Genomic DNA, 15859 nt, shown 5'->3' with positions numbered 1-15859 from the left:
TTTGCTCCGAGTGATTTCATTTTTGTGTCAGCATCAGCTTAAGGCTGTGCTACAAAGAGATGGGACTAGGTCACCTGCAGCTGAATTAAAGGGGCCATCACACAGTTATATGAGAAAGAAAACCACAGGGGCCCTACTTGCTTTGAGGTCAATGGACCATTGTTGGGTTAGCTGGATAACAAGAGCAAACTGTTTAAGGGCCACAGCCAGCAGATCATGTATTTTTCCAAAAGCAATACAATGCTACGGTAGACACAAATGTTTCTTATCCTCCAAGACTGTTCTACCTTAATGGGCTATTCCCTTCTGCATGTATGTCTGAAATGCATCAGGATGTGGCTTGGTTTGCTTCTCCAGCCCACACTTAGTGGATCCATGTGGCATTTCTTCCTAAATCAAAATCAAGACACATGGTCTGACAAAAAAAAACAACAATGACTAAGGGGAAGTCAACGATCTGTCTGTTTTCCAGGGACCATCTCTGACACGGTCTCAGACAAAGGGACGGGGTTTCCGTGGTATCCCAGAACACTTCCTTCACAACCTACTATGCCACTTACCAGGACGCATTCATTTCTGCCCCTTGATTTTCCTGACCAGGAATATGCTATTTATAGTGGCAGAACCTCAGGCAATTCCCTCTTTCTTTAAGCCATTCCACAAGAATATCAAGAACTACATCTAGCAGAGGGGAAATCCACACTACTTAAGGCTTTCTGAAAATCTCCCTTTCATGGAAATTCAGCTCATGCCACAGGCATGGCAGCAATATCAAAGACATCAACAAACTGCATTTTTTTCCCCTGTCCCTGCCTGAATCCCACAGTTCTCAGTCTGGAGACTCATGGTGAGACTACCCCCTATGTCTGGGAGGGACTTCTGCTGGGCTAGTCCACAGGTGAAACTGCACCCTTTTGAGTGAAACAGCACCTGCTCCTGAACCAAGAAGTGTCTCTCCAGATGATCTGGTACTTGAGATGACGGGCAATGTCGCATTTGGGTACCCCGGTGGCTCTATGCCCTTAGACAAAATGAGATGCTGTGAGCATCTGATCACATAAGAAGCAGACATACAATGCTAGCTAACCATAGCTCCCTCCTTTATTGTACACCTACTCTGTGCCAGGCTCCAGGCTACTTTCCACAGGTGTGGTCCTTCCCGTGGTAAGCCTCTTCTCACAGCTGGAAAAATCTAGGCTCATCCGAGGCTCAAGGACACAGAACACAAGAGGATTCCAAGGCCATATTCAGAGACCTCGGCTCACTGGCCTCCTGAGAGAAACACACACAGCTTCTGCATGCTCTCAGCAGCAACTCATTCAACCTGTTCAGAAAGATGACCTCAAACCTAAGCAGAAAGAGTTCTACCTGCCCTGTGAATGTCACACTCCACTCACAAAGCAGGGGCTACGATCCATAGACCAAAGAGCCTGCTGCCTTCTTTGGTTTTGTTTTATTTAAGGGTTCATGCCTATATTCCTAGCTACACAGGAGACTGAGATCTTAGAACCACGGTTTGAAACCAGTCCCAGCAGACAAATCTGAGACAGTTGTTTCCAATTAAACAGCAAGAAGCCAAAAATGGACTGTGGCTCAAGTGGTAGAACACCGGCCATGAGCAAAAACACCATGTGACAGAAAGACACCCTGGGCACGAGCCCCAATATTAGAACAAAACCAAAAACAATTCTGTGCCATCTGTGTGTGTGTGTTGTCTGAGGCTGTGGCAGGTGGGGCAGCTGTGACAGGAACCACTGACTCTGAAAATATGAAGTGTGTTAACTGTGTATCATTTTACCAAAAGGACAGCAGCCTCATCTACAGCATGATGTAGCATCTCCAGGGAGGTCTGGCTACTTACTACTGATTCTCAGTCAGGTTACACGTGAATTGTTAGAAATCAGCAGAGTTCCACAGAGAGGCAAATGACATCGTAGGAAAAAAGGCAACCTCAAAGGTAACTTTGTTCTTTCTGTTGAACCAGTATTCCTTAATTGAATCCCTAACTGCTTTGCCATCTTATTCCAGCCTTCTTAAGCGCCCCATCATCCCACACCCTGAGGCTCTGCACTGGTTTCTCTAATCCTCGTCTATGGGGCAGGGCAGCACTGCCCTCTGCTCATTCCTTTGCTCTCCAGTTAAGCAGTGTGTATTTATGCAAGAGTTACACTCAGCCCTTTGGAAGTCACACTTGTTCAGACACCACAATGGCCGCCTGGCCGATGGTTAGCGATGCAGTCCTGGGATCTCGTGGCACACACAGCATTCCCAGGTAGCAGCACAGGGCACTGCAGCGGCAAACAGGTACCTTGGTGTCCTGGCGGCTGCGAGAAGCCAGGGCAATCTGCCTTGCCAGCTTCAGGGCTTCTATCCGCATGATGGCAAACTCTAACTCCTCCTGCCCAAGGGGTTGGGGTGTGAGCAAATTGCAGGGAAATGCGGCAAGACAGACACAATGTATTCCACATCCAAGAAATGAATGTGCCACACAGATGCGCCATGACAGGTACTTGGCAAAAACACACGCTCGGCTTTCTCTCACAACGAACACCTCAGCAGATCATGAAATAAACATTCAATTTCTGTTCTCTTTATAGTTGTCATGTTTGTTTGTTTAAATGACCCTTGAATGTCTGTCAGAGAGTATCAGCTGATGACAGAAAAAGAAGATTTTTAAAATAGAATCAAAGTGTCAACTACAATCGTATTCTTTGATTTCCTTCCTGCTGTTTCTTATAGAGTTGGCCATCACCCCCCCCCCCCCACCCTCCCGGGATGGCTGGATATATGTCTCTCACGTGGCTGTTTAACCATCTCTCAAGGCTAGAGCTGAATGCTCGAGTCCAGGGGATATCAGATTAAGTTGTCAAATTTCAAGTACAGGGTAGATAAATCATTTGGGTTCCAGATGTAGGCTGAGTCCAGATGCTATCTCAGTGGGAATCTGAGACTGCTTTGTATATCTAGACAGCCTGGCTGGACGGCGACCCAATGCCTTTGGTTCAGTGCGTGAATCCTACTGCCTTTGGGCCTTTCAATGCATCTGAAAAATTGACTGTTAGGACCCAATTTCCAAAGCATAACAGAAATGGTTCGTTCAATATGTAACTGCACAATTCATACAGCACTGGCTGAAGTACACCACAGGTGTCGTCCCATCTGGAACATTCCCAGAGCTTCCTCATGAAGTCCCTGTCTCAGCTTACTTGGCACTTAGGGGTTCATTCTCTACTGAGGTTTTGACAAAACTCCCAAAAGGTCACACATGAACTACAAACCTGAAGTTTCTGAGCAAATACTGGGGGGTTCTTTTCTGCTAAGTCAGGTTCCAGATAGTCAAGTGCACCACAGAGAGAGGCAGGATGGGCCAGCCTGCTGAGGAGAGCGTCAGCAGAGGCAAAGGCTCCCTCCGGAGATGTCTGACCGCCGGCAGAGAGGACACAGGAGACAAATAGAGGAGAGGAGAGTGGTATTGGTTCCAGGCAAGGCCAATGCATCCATATGGAGACCAATGCCTTAACGTTTAAGGGAGTATCATTAGCTGCCCATACTTGACTGCGGGCAGCTGGAGATGCGCAGGCCCACCCTTCCCCCAAAGCTGGGTCTTAGGTGTGCGCCCCACCCACAGGCTCCCTTCGCTCTCTAGACTGAAGATGAGAATCAAGTTCAAATTTACTTCACTATTTCAAAAATCCCAATGGGTAACACAACTCCGTTAAGGAAATATCTCCAAGTATAAATGTCAGATGAAGGACAGTTTTAGTAAAAGTCATCTAAATAAACGGAAAGATGACATAAAAGGGAAAAGTGTCTCCTGGTAGCTAAGAAAGTTCGAAATCAGAAGCCAGTTTTAGAAGGGAACCACAGACGCATCTGTTTGTGAGACGGACTGACAGATAGACCTTCGCCTCACTCACTAGCTGCCAGACACAGAGCAGGCAGGTATTCATTCAGTGCTTGTTGCACGAGATAAATGAAATCTCCCACTACAGAACAAAACTAACACCCTGAACCAATGGCTTCAAAACTGGATTAGAGATTCCTAGGAGGGAGGCAAAAGACCTAAAAATAAGATTCACTTTACCTAGAAGGCACAGGGAGAGGGGTGGGTGAGGTCTCTGGCCTAGGGCTCTGGGTCCTGCAATCCCTGGCAGGAGCTGGGAAAGGAATGGTCATTGTCCTGGTCTATAAGCAGGAGAACTTTCCTATCACTGACATTAAAGAAAATAAAACAGCTGGGGCCTAAAAGGAAGGTGTTTCCTGATCTACACTTCTGTGCTTGTCACAGAGGCTGAAAAGGTGGAGACTGACTAATCATGGTTCCATGATGACCAGTCCAGTTCCGAGGGGAGAGGGGTGGAGAACAAGAGAAAACAAATAATCGTGGGTAAACAAAGCACTCAGGTGAGAATCACTCAAGCACCACAGTGGGTATGAAGGGCCTTCCCTTCACTGTTACGCTGTGGGGTCTCCTCTAAGTCTTGGGGCCAGGGTGGGGTCCTATGGCAGGTGCTAGGTGAGCGATGATGGTACCCAGTGAGCCCAGTCTCATCCCTGGTGATCTCAAGCCTCTCTGCCTCCACTTACAATTCCAATGGCATCTGACGGGGTGCCCAAGGCCATGGCCTCCAGCTCCTTCTGGGAGGATTTCTCTGGCACCTGCAAATGAGGCTCTTGGTTAGAGGCGAGCCCACACGTGACAGGATGCTGGATCTTTACTGCAGCGTTCACGAGAGCTTCAGTCTCCTCAAAACTTGACCTGAGGAAGCAAAGGACAGCTTCAGGGTCCTCTCTTGGAAAAGCCACTGAAACCAAGCAGAAGCAGTATCCCAAGGGATCCCAGAATTCCCAGGCTGCATCCCCAGGCTAGGTTACCAGCAGCCACCCAATCTCATGGTCCAGCCCCATCCCAAGGCCAACCCATAAGGGAGGGCTAGGGAGGGCACAGATGCCACCGGCTAACGGGTAGTTAAGCAGGTAGCCTATTGTTTGGCTGTGTGCTCTGGAGAAAAGACTGGGCATCATACCTCAGTTTCCTTTCCTATAAGACAACGCACCTTTGGGAAGATGAAATGAGATGTGGGATGCATGTAAAATATCCCACAGTGCCCATCATAGGGTGCTACCATTCTTTTTATACTAATACCACTTCATTACCTGGATTCCATTCTCCAGGGTCCCGAGTAAGTGTGAGAAACCAAGGCAAGAGCATTGCCAGCAGCTCAGCGAGAGGATGGTCCCCACCTCCCCAGCCGAACGGGGCCCTGGTCAGAACACCAACCCTGACAAGCACAAGCATGAACCCCTCGTAAATCATGCTTGTCTTTGTCAGACCAGGCACGTGGAAGCCAGGTGCTTGTGCCCAACACTTGACTGATGGCCTGCTTTGGGTTCCCTAAATCCCTTAAGAGGTCAGTTTATGACTCTTACTTTATACTTAGGGAAACTGAAGTATATGAGGGTCAAATAACTATCATTAGGTCACAGCCAATAAGAAGTAGAGGTGAAATTTGAGTGGTTGTGTGTGTGGTTGTGTGTGTGTGTGTGTGTGTGTGTGTGTTGCACTTGTACAAGGGCTTGAACCAGGGCCTTATGCTGTTGACCTTTTCCCTGCAAGCTAGTACTCTACCACTTGAGCCATACCTTCACTTTGGGCTTTTTACTGGTTAACTAGAGATAAAGAGTCTCATAAACGATTCTGACCAGGTTGGCTTCAAATAGTGATGCTCAGCTCTCAGACTCCTGAGCAGCTAGGATTATAGGAGTGAGCCACCAGCACCCAGCTAGAGACTCAGGGTTCTGAATGCTATTCCACATTGGACAAATGCCAGCAGAACACTGAATGTGAATTGCTCAGGCATCTGTGAAAGGATTTCCCCTTCGTCCACAGGGTCTCCAGCAACAGAACCAGGGCACCTGTGTCTGTGTGGCAGAGGATGGAATGGGTCTGCCTGGGTCAGGGTCTGAGTCAGGGTCAGGGTCTGTCTGACTGTGCATGAGTGGAATGAAGTCAGGACAGCAGGGTGAAGACGCGTGGGAGCTAGGGCTCATGGCTGATCTGTAACTCCCTCATTGTCATACCCTGAACATGGCGTTGGAGAATCTGACATCCGGACGGGAGGAGACTTGACGGGGCTCTCCTGAGACGTGTCAAACATGAGGTACAAGGCCTGCTTCTTCAGGGTGTCATCCTCCTGCTGAGGGAAGAGAGGCTTGCGTCAGCCTGGGCACAGGCATCACCCGGATGAGAATCAAAGTGAGCGTCATCAGTGGGAGCAAATACGTCTTCAGTTATTTAGGGAAAACACTTGGTTGCTCTTGAGTGACTGGAGGAGAGGGAGATGTGAGGGCTGGCTGGCAGGGGACGGGGGAAAGAGGGAAAACGGGACCCACTGGGGGATGGAATGCCAGCAAGGTGAGAAGGTCCAGACCGCACCTCCATGGGCAGTCTTCAGCCATCCCACTCACTGGCCATGCTATCAGGGCCCGACAGCATGCGGGCTCTGAGGACCGACAGGGGTTATGGCGAGACCCCAGCAAGGGGGAGGCCAGCCTGCTGACAAGCACACCACTAAGGACTAAAAAGAGAACAAAATCTGAGCTGGGCTTGAGAGGACCAGCTGGAAAGGCCTAGACAAAGCTGAGTGTCCAGGTACATTCAGAGCCTGCAGAGATGCTCGGCTGGGCCGGGACATGGATGGGCTTATGGTATGCAGCTAAGGGGAAGGAAGTTAGGTTCACAGGGGCCGAGGCTAGACTCCTTCCAAGGCTTTGAGTGCTGACTTAGGAACCCAGAGAGCCCTCTACTGCCCTGGTGGGTCCCCAAGGAAGCTGCTATACTGATCTGAACCAACAAAAAGAAAATTTCTGGACAGTGAAATCCTTCTCTAAGAAATGTAAGCTAATCATCATCATTGTCATCATCCTCATCCTCAGCACGACCATCCCTGATTCCTGACCACCTCAGCCACAAGGCTCCCAGAGTACCAGCCAGCACAAGCAGGGGTCTCTTGTGGTTTCAATCCCCTTACATTAATGTCCAGCAGATGACAGCTCCACTCAAATAGGAAATGATATCACAAGCAGGGGTCTCTTGTGGTTTCAATCCCCTTACATTAATGTCCAGCAGATGACAGCTCCACTCGAATAGGAAATGATATCCCCCTCAGTACACAGTGTCACATACTGGGGACGCACTGTGACCTCAGGGGCAAGCCACACTCCAGGAAACGTACTGAGGGACAGTGTCAATGCTCAGTGCATTACTCAGGGGCGGTCATTTTAGTCTAGGTCTACCGGGGCTCATTGTCCTGCCTGGCCTGAAGTCCAGGTGTAGCAACTCCAGCATTTAAGACCAACTTACAGCAAGACAAAGAAGAGTGTGACATGTCCACAGCCATTTAGTGCCTCAAACAAGCCCTGCCATGCACCTCAAAGGCTATGAGGACACTGCTGGACAGTAGCACAGAAAGAGGTCACACCCAGAACAAAATGCCAGGCAGCAGCTATAAAGCTGGCAAAGATGGCTGTTGTTAGTGACTTAACATGCGAGGAGGGAGGGGCAAGGCTTTTGGCCCAAACAAATACTCAAGTTATTTAAAACAATTAGTCAGCCCTCACGATCCACAGGGAACATCCATCCACTGGTTCCAGGGGACCTCAGATAGCCACATCCTTCTGTAAAATGGCCGCATTTGCATATAAGTGGCATGCACCTTTCCTGGGTACTTTAAATCATCTCTAGATTACTTACATTACCCAGGATGTGAACAATATGTAAAAATTCACTATGCAATATATTTATATAGAAAAATAGTAAGTAAATATGTCTATACATGTTTAGTACAGATACAACTTTTTAAAAAGAAAAAAAAATATTTTTCTTTGATGTCACTATTGGGGCTTGAAGTCAGAGCCTAGGCATTGTCTCTGAGCTTTTTCACTCAAGGCTGGTACTCTTCCACTTGATCTTCACTTGCAGCTTTTTTGGCGGGTAATTGGCGAAAAGAGTCTCATGGACTTTCCTGCCCACACTGGCTCTGAACTGTGATCCTCAGACCCCAGCTAAAGAAAAACTTTAATTCATTAGTTGTTTGAGTTCACGAATGAGAAACCCAGGGATGTGGAGGGAAGACTAGAACTTGCAGAAAACAACTAACACCAAACCCCCACTGTGCAGAAGTTCTGACTAGCTCTGGCAGTCTAGGGAAATACTTCTGCAGGAAGCCTGACACTTTTTCTGAAACTGTCAGGTGCTGTGGATTGTACTCAGCCTTCCACGCCCCCCAGCCTCAGTCCCCCATCCCCATGCCCTGCCCCCAGGATGCCGTGGGCACACAGGATGCTCAATCCGGGGTCTGAGTTCCCAGAAACTCTGCATAGGAGAGAAGACCCTGCCTGCACACTCACACCAAAAGCAGGGAGGCAGGGTAGGAAGAACTTACAGGTAAGGAAGAGCCAATTTTTTCCATATATTCGATTTCATAGGAGCTTCTGTAATCCAACTCTGCGAAAGAAACAGAAAATGAGATCAGAAAGTGAGATCAGGGGTTGGAGACATGGCTCAAGTGGTAGGGTACCTGCCAATGAGCGAAAGCATCAGGTACCAAGTCTGAGTCCTGGTCTTGGACAAAAAATAAAAGCAAGAGAAAGTGAGATCACATCAGTGCGGGTCGGGGGGCTCTGTGCTTTTTAGAATACCCACGGACCAGGGATTTCTGATATGCCTGACAAGAAGGTACAGTTCAGCTACTTTTCAGTCAGTAGACTTCCTGCTTGGAGGGGCTTCTGCCCCTAGGGCATTGGAGGGCTCCCAAGGAAATGAAGCGACGTGACCATGTACAGGGCTTGGCTGTGGATGGACCCAAGCCCCTCTGCAATGCATTTTTGGATCAGAGCCCATGTGTCAGTTATCTGGGTAACTTTCAAGTACAGCACGTGGGATGGGGCATCAGGTAATGCCTTGGAGATGGAACAGCTCTTCTCCCTCTCTGTGAATTCAGCTCCAGTGCCACTGAGGAAAGGGAAGGTCAGGTAGAGTTCCTGCCGTGTTACTGGTAAGAGAAGCTTTTGAGAATTAGCTAGACATTTCCCCAAATTCTTCCAGCTGCCTACAAGCTGGTCCAAATCAAGCTTTCAAATGCAAAGACCTGTAAAGTCTGATTAGGCAGAGAAATGATGTTCTTCAGTTGATTGCTAACTTCAGGCTTAAGAGAAAAATTCCAGACACTGACCAGGGAGTAGAAATCCCATCTTCTGGCTCAGGTAGTGGGAAGGTTTGACAAAGATATCGGCTTTATGGTTTCATTGAACTCCCTGTCCAGTACACAAATTGAGCCCCTACCCTGGACATCATGCATAGGTGGTGGGTGAGCCTGAGAGGGCCTCGGTCCTTGAAGAAGCTGAATCTGGAGTTACCAGATTGTGTACTTAAAAAAAGATGGCCCTAGGGTGGTCTCACAGGTCCCCTCTCTGCCCACCCCTCCCCCCAGTACACAGCTGTATCAACTCCTCCTTCACATCCACCAGAGGCAGCCATATCTGTTTTTAATGGTGACCATCATCCCTGTCACATGACATGTATTTATCTAGAGGTTTTTGAGTTTTGTGCTCCTGGGGATGGGAGTCAAAGCTACTCAGGGTCTCTTGGAGCAGAAGCAGGCGAGGCCCTGAGGCTGGGAAGCCCAATGGTTCCTCAGCTCTTCCTTTCTAGGGAGCAACAGAGGTTGGGTTTTCTCCCACAGCATCATGTATGCATGAGAGAAGGGTGTCCAGCAAATAAACATACTCATTTGTAACTGTCAATCTGAGGGGGTTTTGGTTTTGGTTTTTGTCAGTTGCCGGGCTTGAACTCAAGGCCTGGGTGCTGTCCCTGAGCCTCTCTGTGCTCAAGGCTAGTGCTCTACCACTTGAGCTACAGTGCCACTTCTGGTTTTTGAGTGATGAACTGGAGATAAGAATCTCATGGGAACTTTTCTGCCTGGGCTGGATTCTAACCGCAATCCTCAAATCTCAGCTTCCAGAGTAGCTACAATTATAGGTGTGAGGCACCCGGCACCCAACTTTAATCTGAACTTTTGATCAGAGGGAGATGATCAGAATCACCACAGGGAGTAAATAACATAGAACCCACATGGCATTGCAATGTTGCTCAACTGATTTCACTTTTTGAAATAGACACGACACAATTCACTGCTCATGTACATCCAGAATAGGAGCCATGACCCCAACCTTCGTCCTACAGATGAACGCCAGAAGCCCAGGCCCGACTCACATAGACGGCAGTGAGAGGGAGTCACAGCTGTTATGTCAGGCAGACCCAGTTCTCCGCAGAGAACTCACCCAGAGGCTGAACAGCAACAGCACCCAGCCTCTCTTCATGGTTAAGTGGGGAGCTGCAGGAATCCACCTCGGAGCTTGGAGGAGGAAATTAAATCATGTATATGAGATAGCAGATTCGGCTTCACCATCCTCGCCCATAGAACTGGTATGCCAATTATAATGAACAGGTGTTCAAACAGTAATTATTTTTTTCTAACCCAACATTTCCTCTTCTCTCTGTTAGGTGACTTCTTTGTAAGAAAGTCTCAGATCACAGCTGGAGTCCTCCACTGAGTCAGCCTGAAGATCGCATCACCACTCATGGGAATGTGTCTGGTGTCTCTGAACTTGAACTTACTAAAGGAATAAGAGGGATGACCCACTAAGAGGACTCTGCATCCAGCTTCATATCCGGGTTTACTACAGAGATGGCCAGTCAGTGCTTCCTGAAACTGGAATCGAAGCTCAAAATTGCCTCACAGCTAAACTTAATAGTTGTCACCTCCCAAATTTTGACAATTATTTTGTAAGGAGGAACATTTAACAGAGTTTTGTTTTGTCAGTGATAAGGCTTGAACTCAGGGCATGGACACTGTTCCTACCACTTTGAGCCATGGTATCCCTTCTGCGGTAAGAGTCTCACGAACTTTTCCTGCCCAGGCTGGCTTCGAAATCATGATCCTCAGATCTCAGCCTCCTCAGTAGCTAGAATTACAGGCATGAGCCACCAGCATCCAGCACACACTTTGGTTTCAAACTTACATATTGACCTATTACTTAAAAGTCTGCAAAAACAATTAACATTTACATCTCTGAACTAGTGAACTGTTTGTTTTTAGTACACCACAAAGACACAGATGATGTCACTGAATGAAGCAACTGTTAACTTAAAAAGTATTATTGGGGTTTTGTATTTTCTATGGAAAAAAAGTGCATATATTTAATCCCTACTGTTTAGTCACACACACACACATATACACACACATCAAAATTGTGCATTCTAATTCATTCTTAGCTACAATGTGAGCTCAGGTGGGTTTCTAATATTTACAAGTTTCTTAGCCAGCCAGAGATGTGAATTAGAAGGAAGCTGCAGGTACTAACGAAATAGCAAGTCCAGTGCTTGTGCCCAATGTCCTTGCTGCTCCTGGGACGCAAACCTTCTCTCAGACTTCTATACTCATGCAGGTGACTGATGCCTGTTACAAAGAGCAAATCCACACTAAGATGGTCACCTCCTTGATGTTGTATTTCCTTTATCTCAAGACTATCTTTAGCTCCCATGATCTCCAGAGCACTTGGGGACACAAGGAGAAGGAGACAAGAGCTCCTGACTTCAAGAAACCCAGTTTAGCAGCAAATCAAGAAATGCTTGCACGCATATCTTCAGCATGGCATTATGCCCAAGCTCAGGCCAAGTGCCAAAGGCAAGCAGAACGGGCAGTGGACACTCAGAGAAGGGATGGGAACCAGTAACCTCAACAGAGCAAGGGGTGTCCTGGGGTATAGAGATATGGTGCAGGTGAGGCTCAAGACTCAGACAGGTGCAGAGGAAGGCAGGGGTGAAGGGGAGACTGAGGCTTGATCCTAATGCTTGTGGTGTCAGCCCGGAGTGAGATACTCACTTTGAAGGCCCCAAACCCAAGCCAAAGGACCAACTTGATAGCTAAGCAAATGGCTCTGTTTTGTGGGAAGTAAGAGGCCCCAATGGCCTCCAAGCACATCACCTCATTATAAACAGAAAAGATAAGCAGAAGAGCCAGAGTTCTGAGAAACCTATTTCCACCATGAACTACAACTTACACAAATGCTAACCGGTACCATTCTGAGGCCGCATTCCAGGTTCCTACCATCACCAGCACCTCCATGACACCACTGCCTCATCCCAAGGGGGAGAGGAGGGTTGTCTGATGATACTCTTGGTCCCTTAGTACCAGCAAGGAAGGGGAGACAGGATGACCTTCCTAACAGGAATTTACACTTGGGCTTTGCTGGTGTTGTTTGTTTTGTGGTGGGGATCAAACTCAGGACCCTGCACTTGCTAGGCGACCACTCTACCAATTTGAGTCAATCTTTCTGCTCTTTTGTTTGTTTGTTTTTCGGAGGGATCTCATATTAACACTGGCTGGCTGGACACTGGACCATGATCTTTCTATCTCTGTCTCCTCAGTAGCGGGGATTATAGGTGTGTATTACCATTCCTGGTCCCTGATTTCTACTTTAAAAAAATTATTAGAGACCAAGATCCTGGAAAAGTCAAAATGATAACAAAGTCAGAGTTGAAAGGCTGGCTAGGACTAGGTTCATCAGCCTCACAAGGAGGAGGAGGAAGAAAAGCACTGAGGATTGGGGACATAGGACATCAGCCTGGGAAGAACAGACCCATCCCTCCTGACTCAGGTTCATGTCTCAAGAGCTTGCCCAGGAAGACAGGAAATATGAAAGTCAATATACAGACAGATGTGGGTGTCAGCCCCAGTCTACAAGAATTCATCTCGTTTCCCCCAAAGAGCCAGACAGAAAGTAGAAAGGAGGCACACAGGAAGGAGGTAGCCAGATAAGCTATCTGACTAGGGAAATCCTTCTAAGGAAATCAAGTCCTCATTAGCAAACCTGGGGTGAACCTTTGGCATGGGGCTTGCTTGAAAGATATGGCCATATTGTCTGACCATCTCATGAGGGGCTAGGGACAATGGTGGTACCAAGAGACCCCCCCCCCCCAGGCGGGTCTCTGCCCTACATGCTGAGCAAGGAGCAGAACACTCAGTCCCAGGACCTGGACTCGAGGCCACCAGGCTGGTACTTAGCAGGCACTGAGGGGTCAAGGGGCAGCTGGTTTCGATTCAGGGCAGCCTTAGCTTCCAGTGGTCAGATCAGTTACCTGGCTGAGCAGTGTCTCTCCTGGCCTTGCTCTAAGGGCAGTATGATCCGAGGTAGGGTAGGGGTCCAGCTGGCCACCCAGTTGCTTACCCTCCGTGGGTGAGTTGAATTTGGTCTCATTGACGAAGGTAGACAGATCTGAGGGCTGCGGGAAGTCCTGCTTGTCGGCCTCCAGGTCCACCGTCATGCACGTCCACTTCTGACTGGTGACCGCCAGCTTCTCCTCATCAGTCGCGTGGACCACTGCAGAGATCACTGGGGGGGCTTCTGGGGTGGAGTCCGGAGTGGAGTCCTGTAAGGAACCGGAAAGCTGTCTCTCTTCTCCTTCAGAGTGTCAGTCAGAAACAATATCCATCCAACCCATGTGTCTGAAGCCCAATTAACCAGGCCAGGTCCCTGTCAGAATCCTGCACCCACTATCCTCAGCTTCTGCTGCTAATGGCCCTTCAAGGAAACCCATTTCTTCCTCTATGAATCTTCTTTTCTGGTGTCTGGTTTCAGGGACTAACTCTGAGTTACAAAACAAAAAAAAAATCAAAACAACAGAATTTTTGAGTCTGGGTTATCCAAGATATTCCTGCCAGCTTTCTTCTTCTAACTGCTGCATTAAGCTCATTCTGGCTTCAAATATGGAAATATCAGTATCACCCGGCAATCCCCATGCTAGTCCCTGGGAGGAGAAGGGGGGGGTCTCACTGTCATTTCAAAGGTCAGCATGGAGCTGGCAAAGGGGAACCCAGAGGTTAAGGCAGAACTCGTGACTAGCCCAAAGCCCCCTATTCCTGGAGCTGGGGCCTCCGTCATTCCCACAGTTCCAGCCCTAGCCAGGATCTGTGGCTTTAAGGGTTTGGGTCTGGAAAGATGGACCGTTTGCTTCTTTCTGACCCAGGAACAGTGTGGTAAACCTGCCTGAGGCCCACCTTCCTTGGTCTAAAAGGAGGGAAGTAAAAACTGATATGAACTCAGTAGATGAACCACCAATTCATGCAAATAATCTAGTGTCCCCTTCTTCAGAGGACACGGTTTCTTCATCTTTCCACTCTGGTAGAATAATTCAGTGACCCTAACACATATTCCGACTTTTCACCTTCTCATTCTGTTTTCATTGATCTTTAAAGGTTTTCTCAACTTGACAAAAGTAAGTTCTCCGAAAGTTAAATGGATAAAATGAACCAGAATGGTCCTTCCTATAGAATTCAGCCATTTTGGGCTGGGACAAATGGGAGGAGAATCATAGAAGGGGTAACAATGATCAAGACACACTATAGTCATAAACTGACATGTTGAATCAAACCCCTTTGGACAACTACTTAAAGATAATAATAAAGAATCCAATGATCCTGATCCTTTCTCATCTTTGGCAAAGTGAAGGGATGAAAGGAATCTTCGTGGGAATTCCTCTAAGCGGAGGCAGCAGGGCCTTGGAAATACACCAGCAAGAGCAGGAAGGCAGACTCTGTGTGACAGCAATCAAAACTAGAAGTCTGGCTGTGGTAGCTGCCCAGGTAAGCTACAAAACCAGACACATCAAAAGAACAGGTACCTGTGATGGTGGATCTGAGAGAGGACACCGTTTTGGCGACTTCTTCACCCTAAATGTGTCACTGGAAACAAAATGGAAAGTATAAACACATAGTAATGAGCAATACAGACTGCAACCACAGCCTGTGCCCAGACCACTCCCACCTGCCCATCCTAACACCAGCAACACTGTCCACGTCAACAATTCATTCTGACGTCTTAACAGATGTTATTTTTGCCCCCAAGGGAAGAATCCATCAAGCTAACCATCGTTAAAGAGATGCCATTTTGGAGAGCTGACCCAGAAAATGAAGCGAATTTTAATTCGATGCTCTTATTTTACCAAGCAAAAATTTCTCGGTGAGATTAATGTTTCTCAATTCTTTCAGGAATGTCTGAGCCAACTAAGGTTGGAGGAGAGGCTCCCGACACCAATCAACAGCACCCAATTTTCACACGGGGGCAGCCACCCCACTCCCAATGAGCCAAAGGGGCCTATGCAGAAAGAGAAAGTGCTGGAAGAATCTTCCAGAACATAGGAGTTCCTGTGCTCTGATGGGTTCTATGATTTTAAGCAGGGTAAGATTTTGTATGTCTATTTTCCTAATCATGACCAAAGTCAAGACACATAGACATTTTCTCCTTTTCTTTCTCCTTCTTTAGATAGTTGGGGAGGGGGGCATTAGATAGTGGGGGAGGAGTGGCATTAGATAGTTGGGGAGGGCACGTCCCAGCAGCCCCCAGAGAAAGGGTTGCCTTCAACAGCAGCATTAGGTCCATTGTGCGGTCAGGAGTCATGTCCACGGTCAACATGCAGACCCTCTCCACCCCACAGAGGGGCCCCTTTGCTCTGGTCTCCATCCCCACCCTGGTAGGGTCTGATTCCCAGCCACGCAAGGGGGAGGTGGCCCTCACTTTAAATCCTGCCACCCTCCCTCCTCTGCTTTCTACAAGAACTGAATTGACAAGACAAATCTGCCATCTCCCTCCCGCCCTGAGGTTCCTTCCTTGTGTTCTCTCAAACAAAACACTCCAACAATGGCATTTGATCATGGAAAGAAAATTAGGAATGATTGCTTTACAGCATTTATGGCATTCGCTATACAAATAGTACCATCACAGCTCAAAGCATGTATTT

The 15859-nt window shown here is 47.9% G+C and overlaps 1 protein-coding gene across 7 annotated transcripts in view; it reads right to left on the bottom strand.

Annotated features, from left to right (window-relative positions):
- The window catches only part of Tacc2 (transforming acidic coiled-coil containing protein 2), a 178711-nt gene that overhangs the window by 16171 nt on the left and 146681 nt on the right, over positions 1-15859 (bottom strand). For 5 of the 7 annotated variants that reach the window (XM_069988205.1, XM_069988207.1, XM_069988204.1 and 2 more), the window contains 7 exons: positions 14744-14804; positions 13291-13492; positions 8445-8506; positions 6082-6197; positions 4588-4759; positions 3279-3419; positions 2309-2398 (listed from right to left, as the gene is read on the bottom strand). In XM_069988205.1, the coding sequence (XP_069844306.1) occupies positions 2309-2398; positions 3279-3419; positions 4588-4759; positions 6082-6197; positions 8445-8506; positions 13291-13492; positions 14744-14804 (844 nt within the window). The remainder of the gene's footprint in view (positions 1-2308; positions 2399-3278; positions 3420-4587; positions 4760-6081; positions 6198-8444; positions 8507-13290; positions 13493-14743; positions 14805-15859) is intronic. The other 2 variants (XM_069988208.1, XM_069988209.1) reach the window with 2 other exon arrangements.

This window comes from Dipodomys merriami, unplaced genomic scaffold (assembly GCF_024711535.1).
Source record: "Dipodomys merriami isolate MVZ:Mamm:240054 unplaced genomic scaffold, mDipMer1.0.p SCAF_35, whole genome shotgun sequence".
Lineage (NCBI taxonomy): Eukaryota > Metazoa > Chordata > Mammalia > Rodentia > Heteromyidae > Dipodomys > Dipodomys merriami.
The sequence above is the reverse complement of the archived record's forward strand: the minus strand, read 5'-3'. Positions and strand labels throughout refer to the sequence as shown.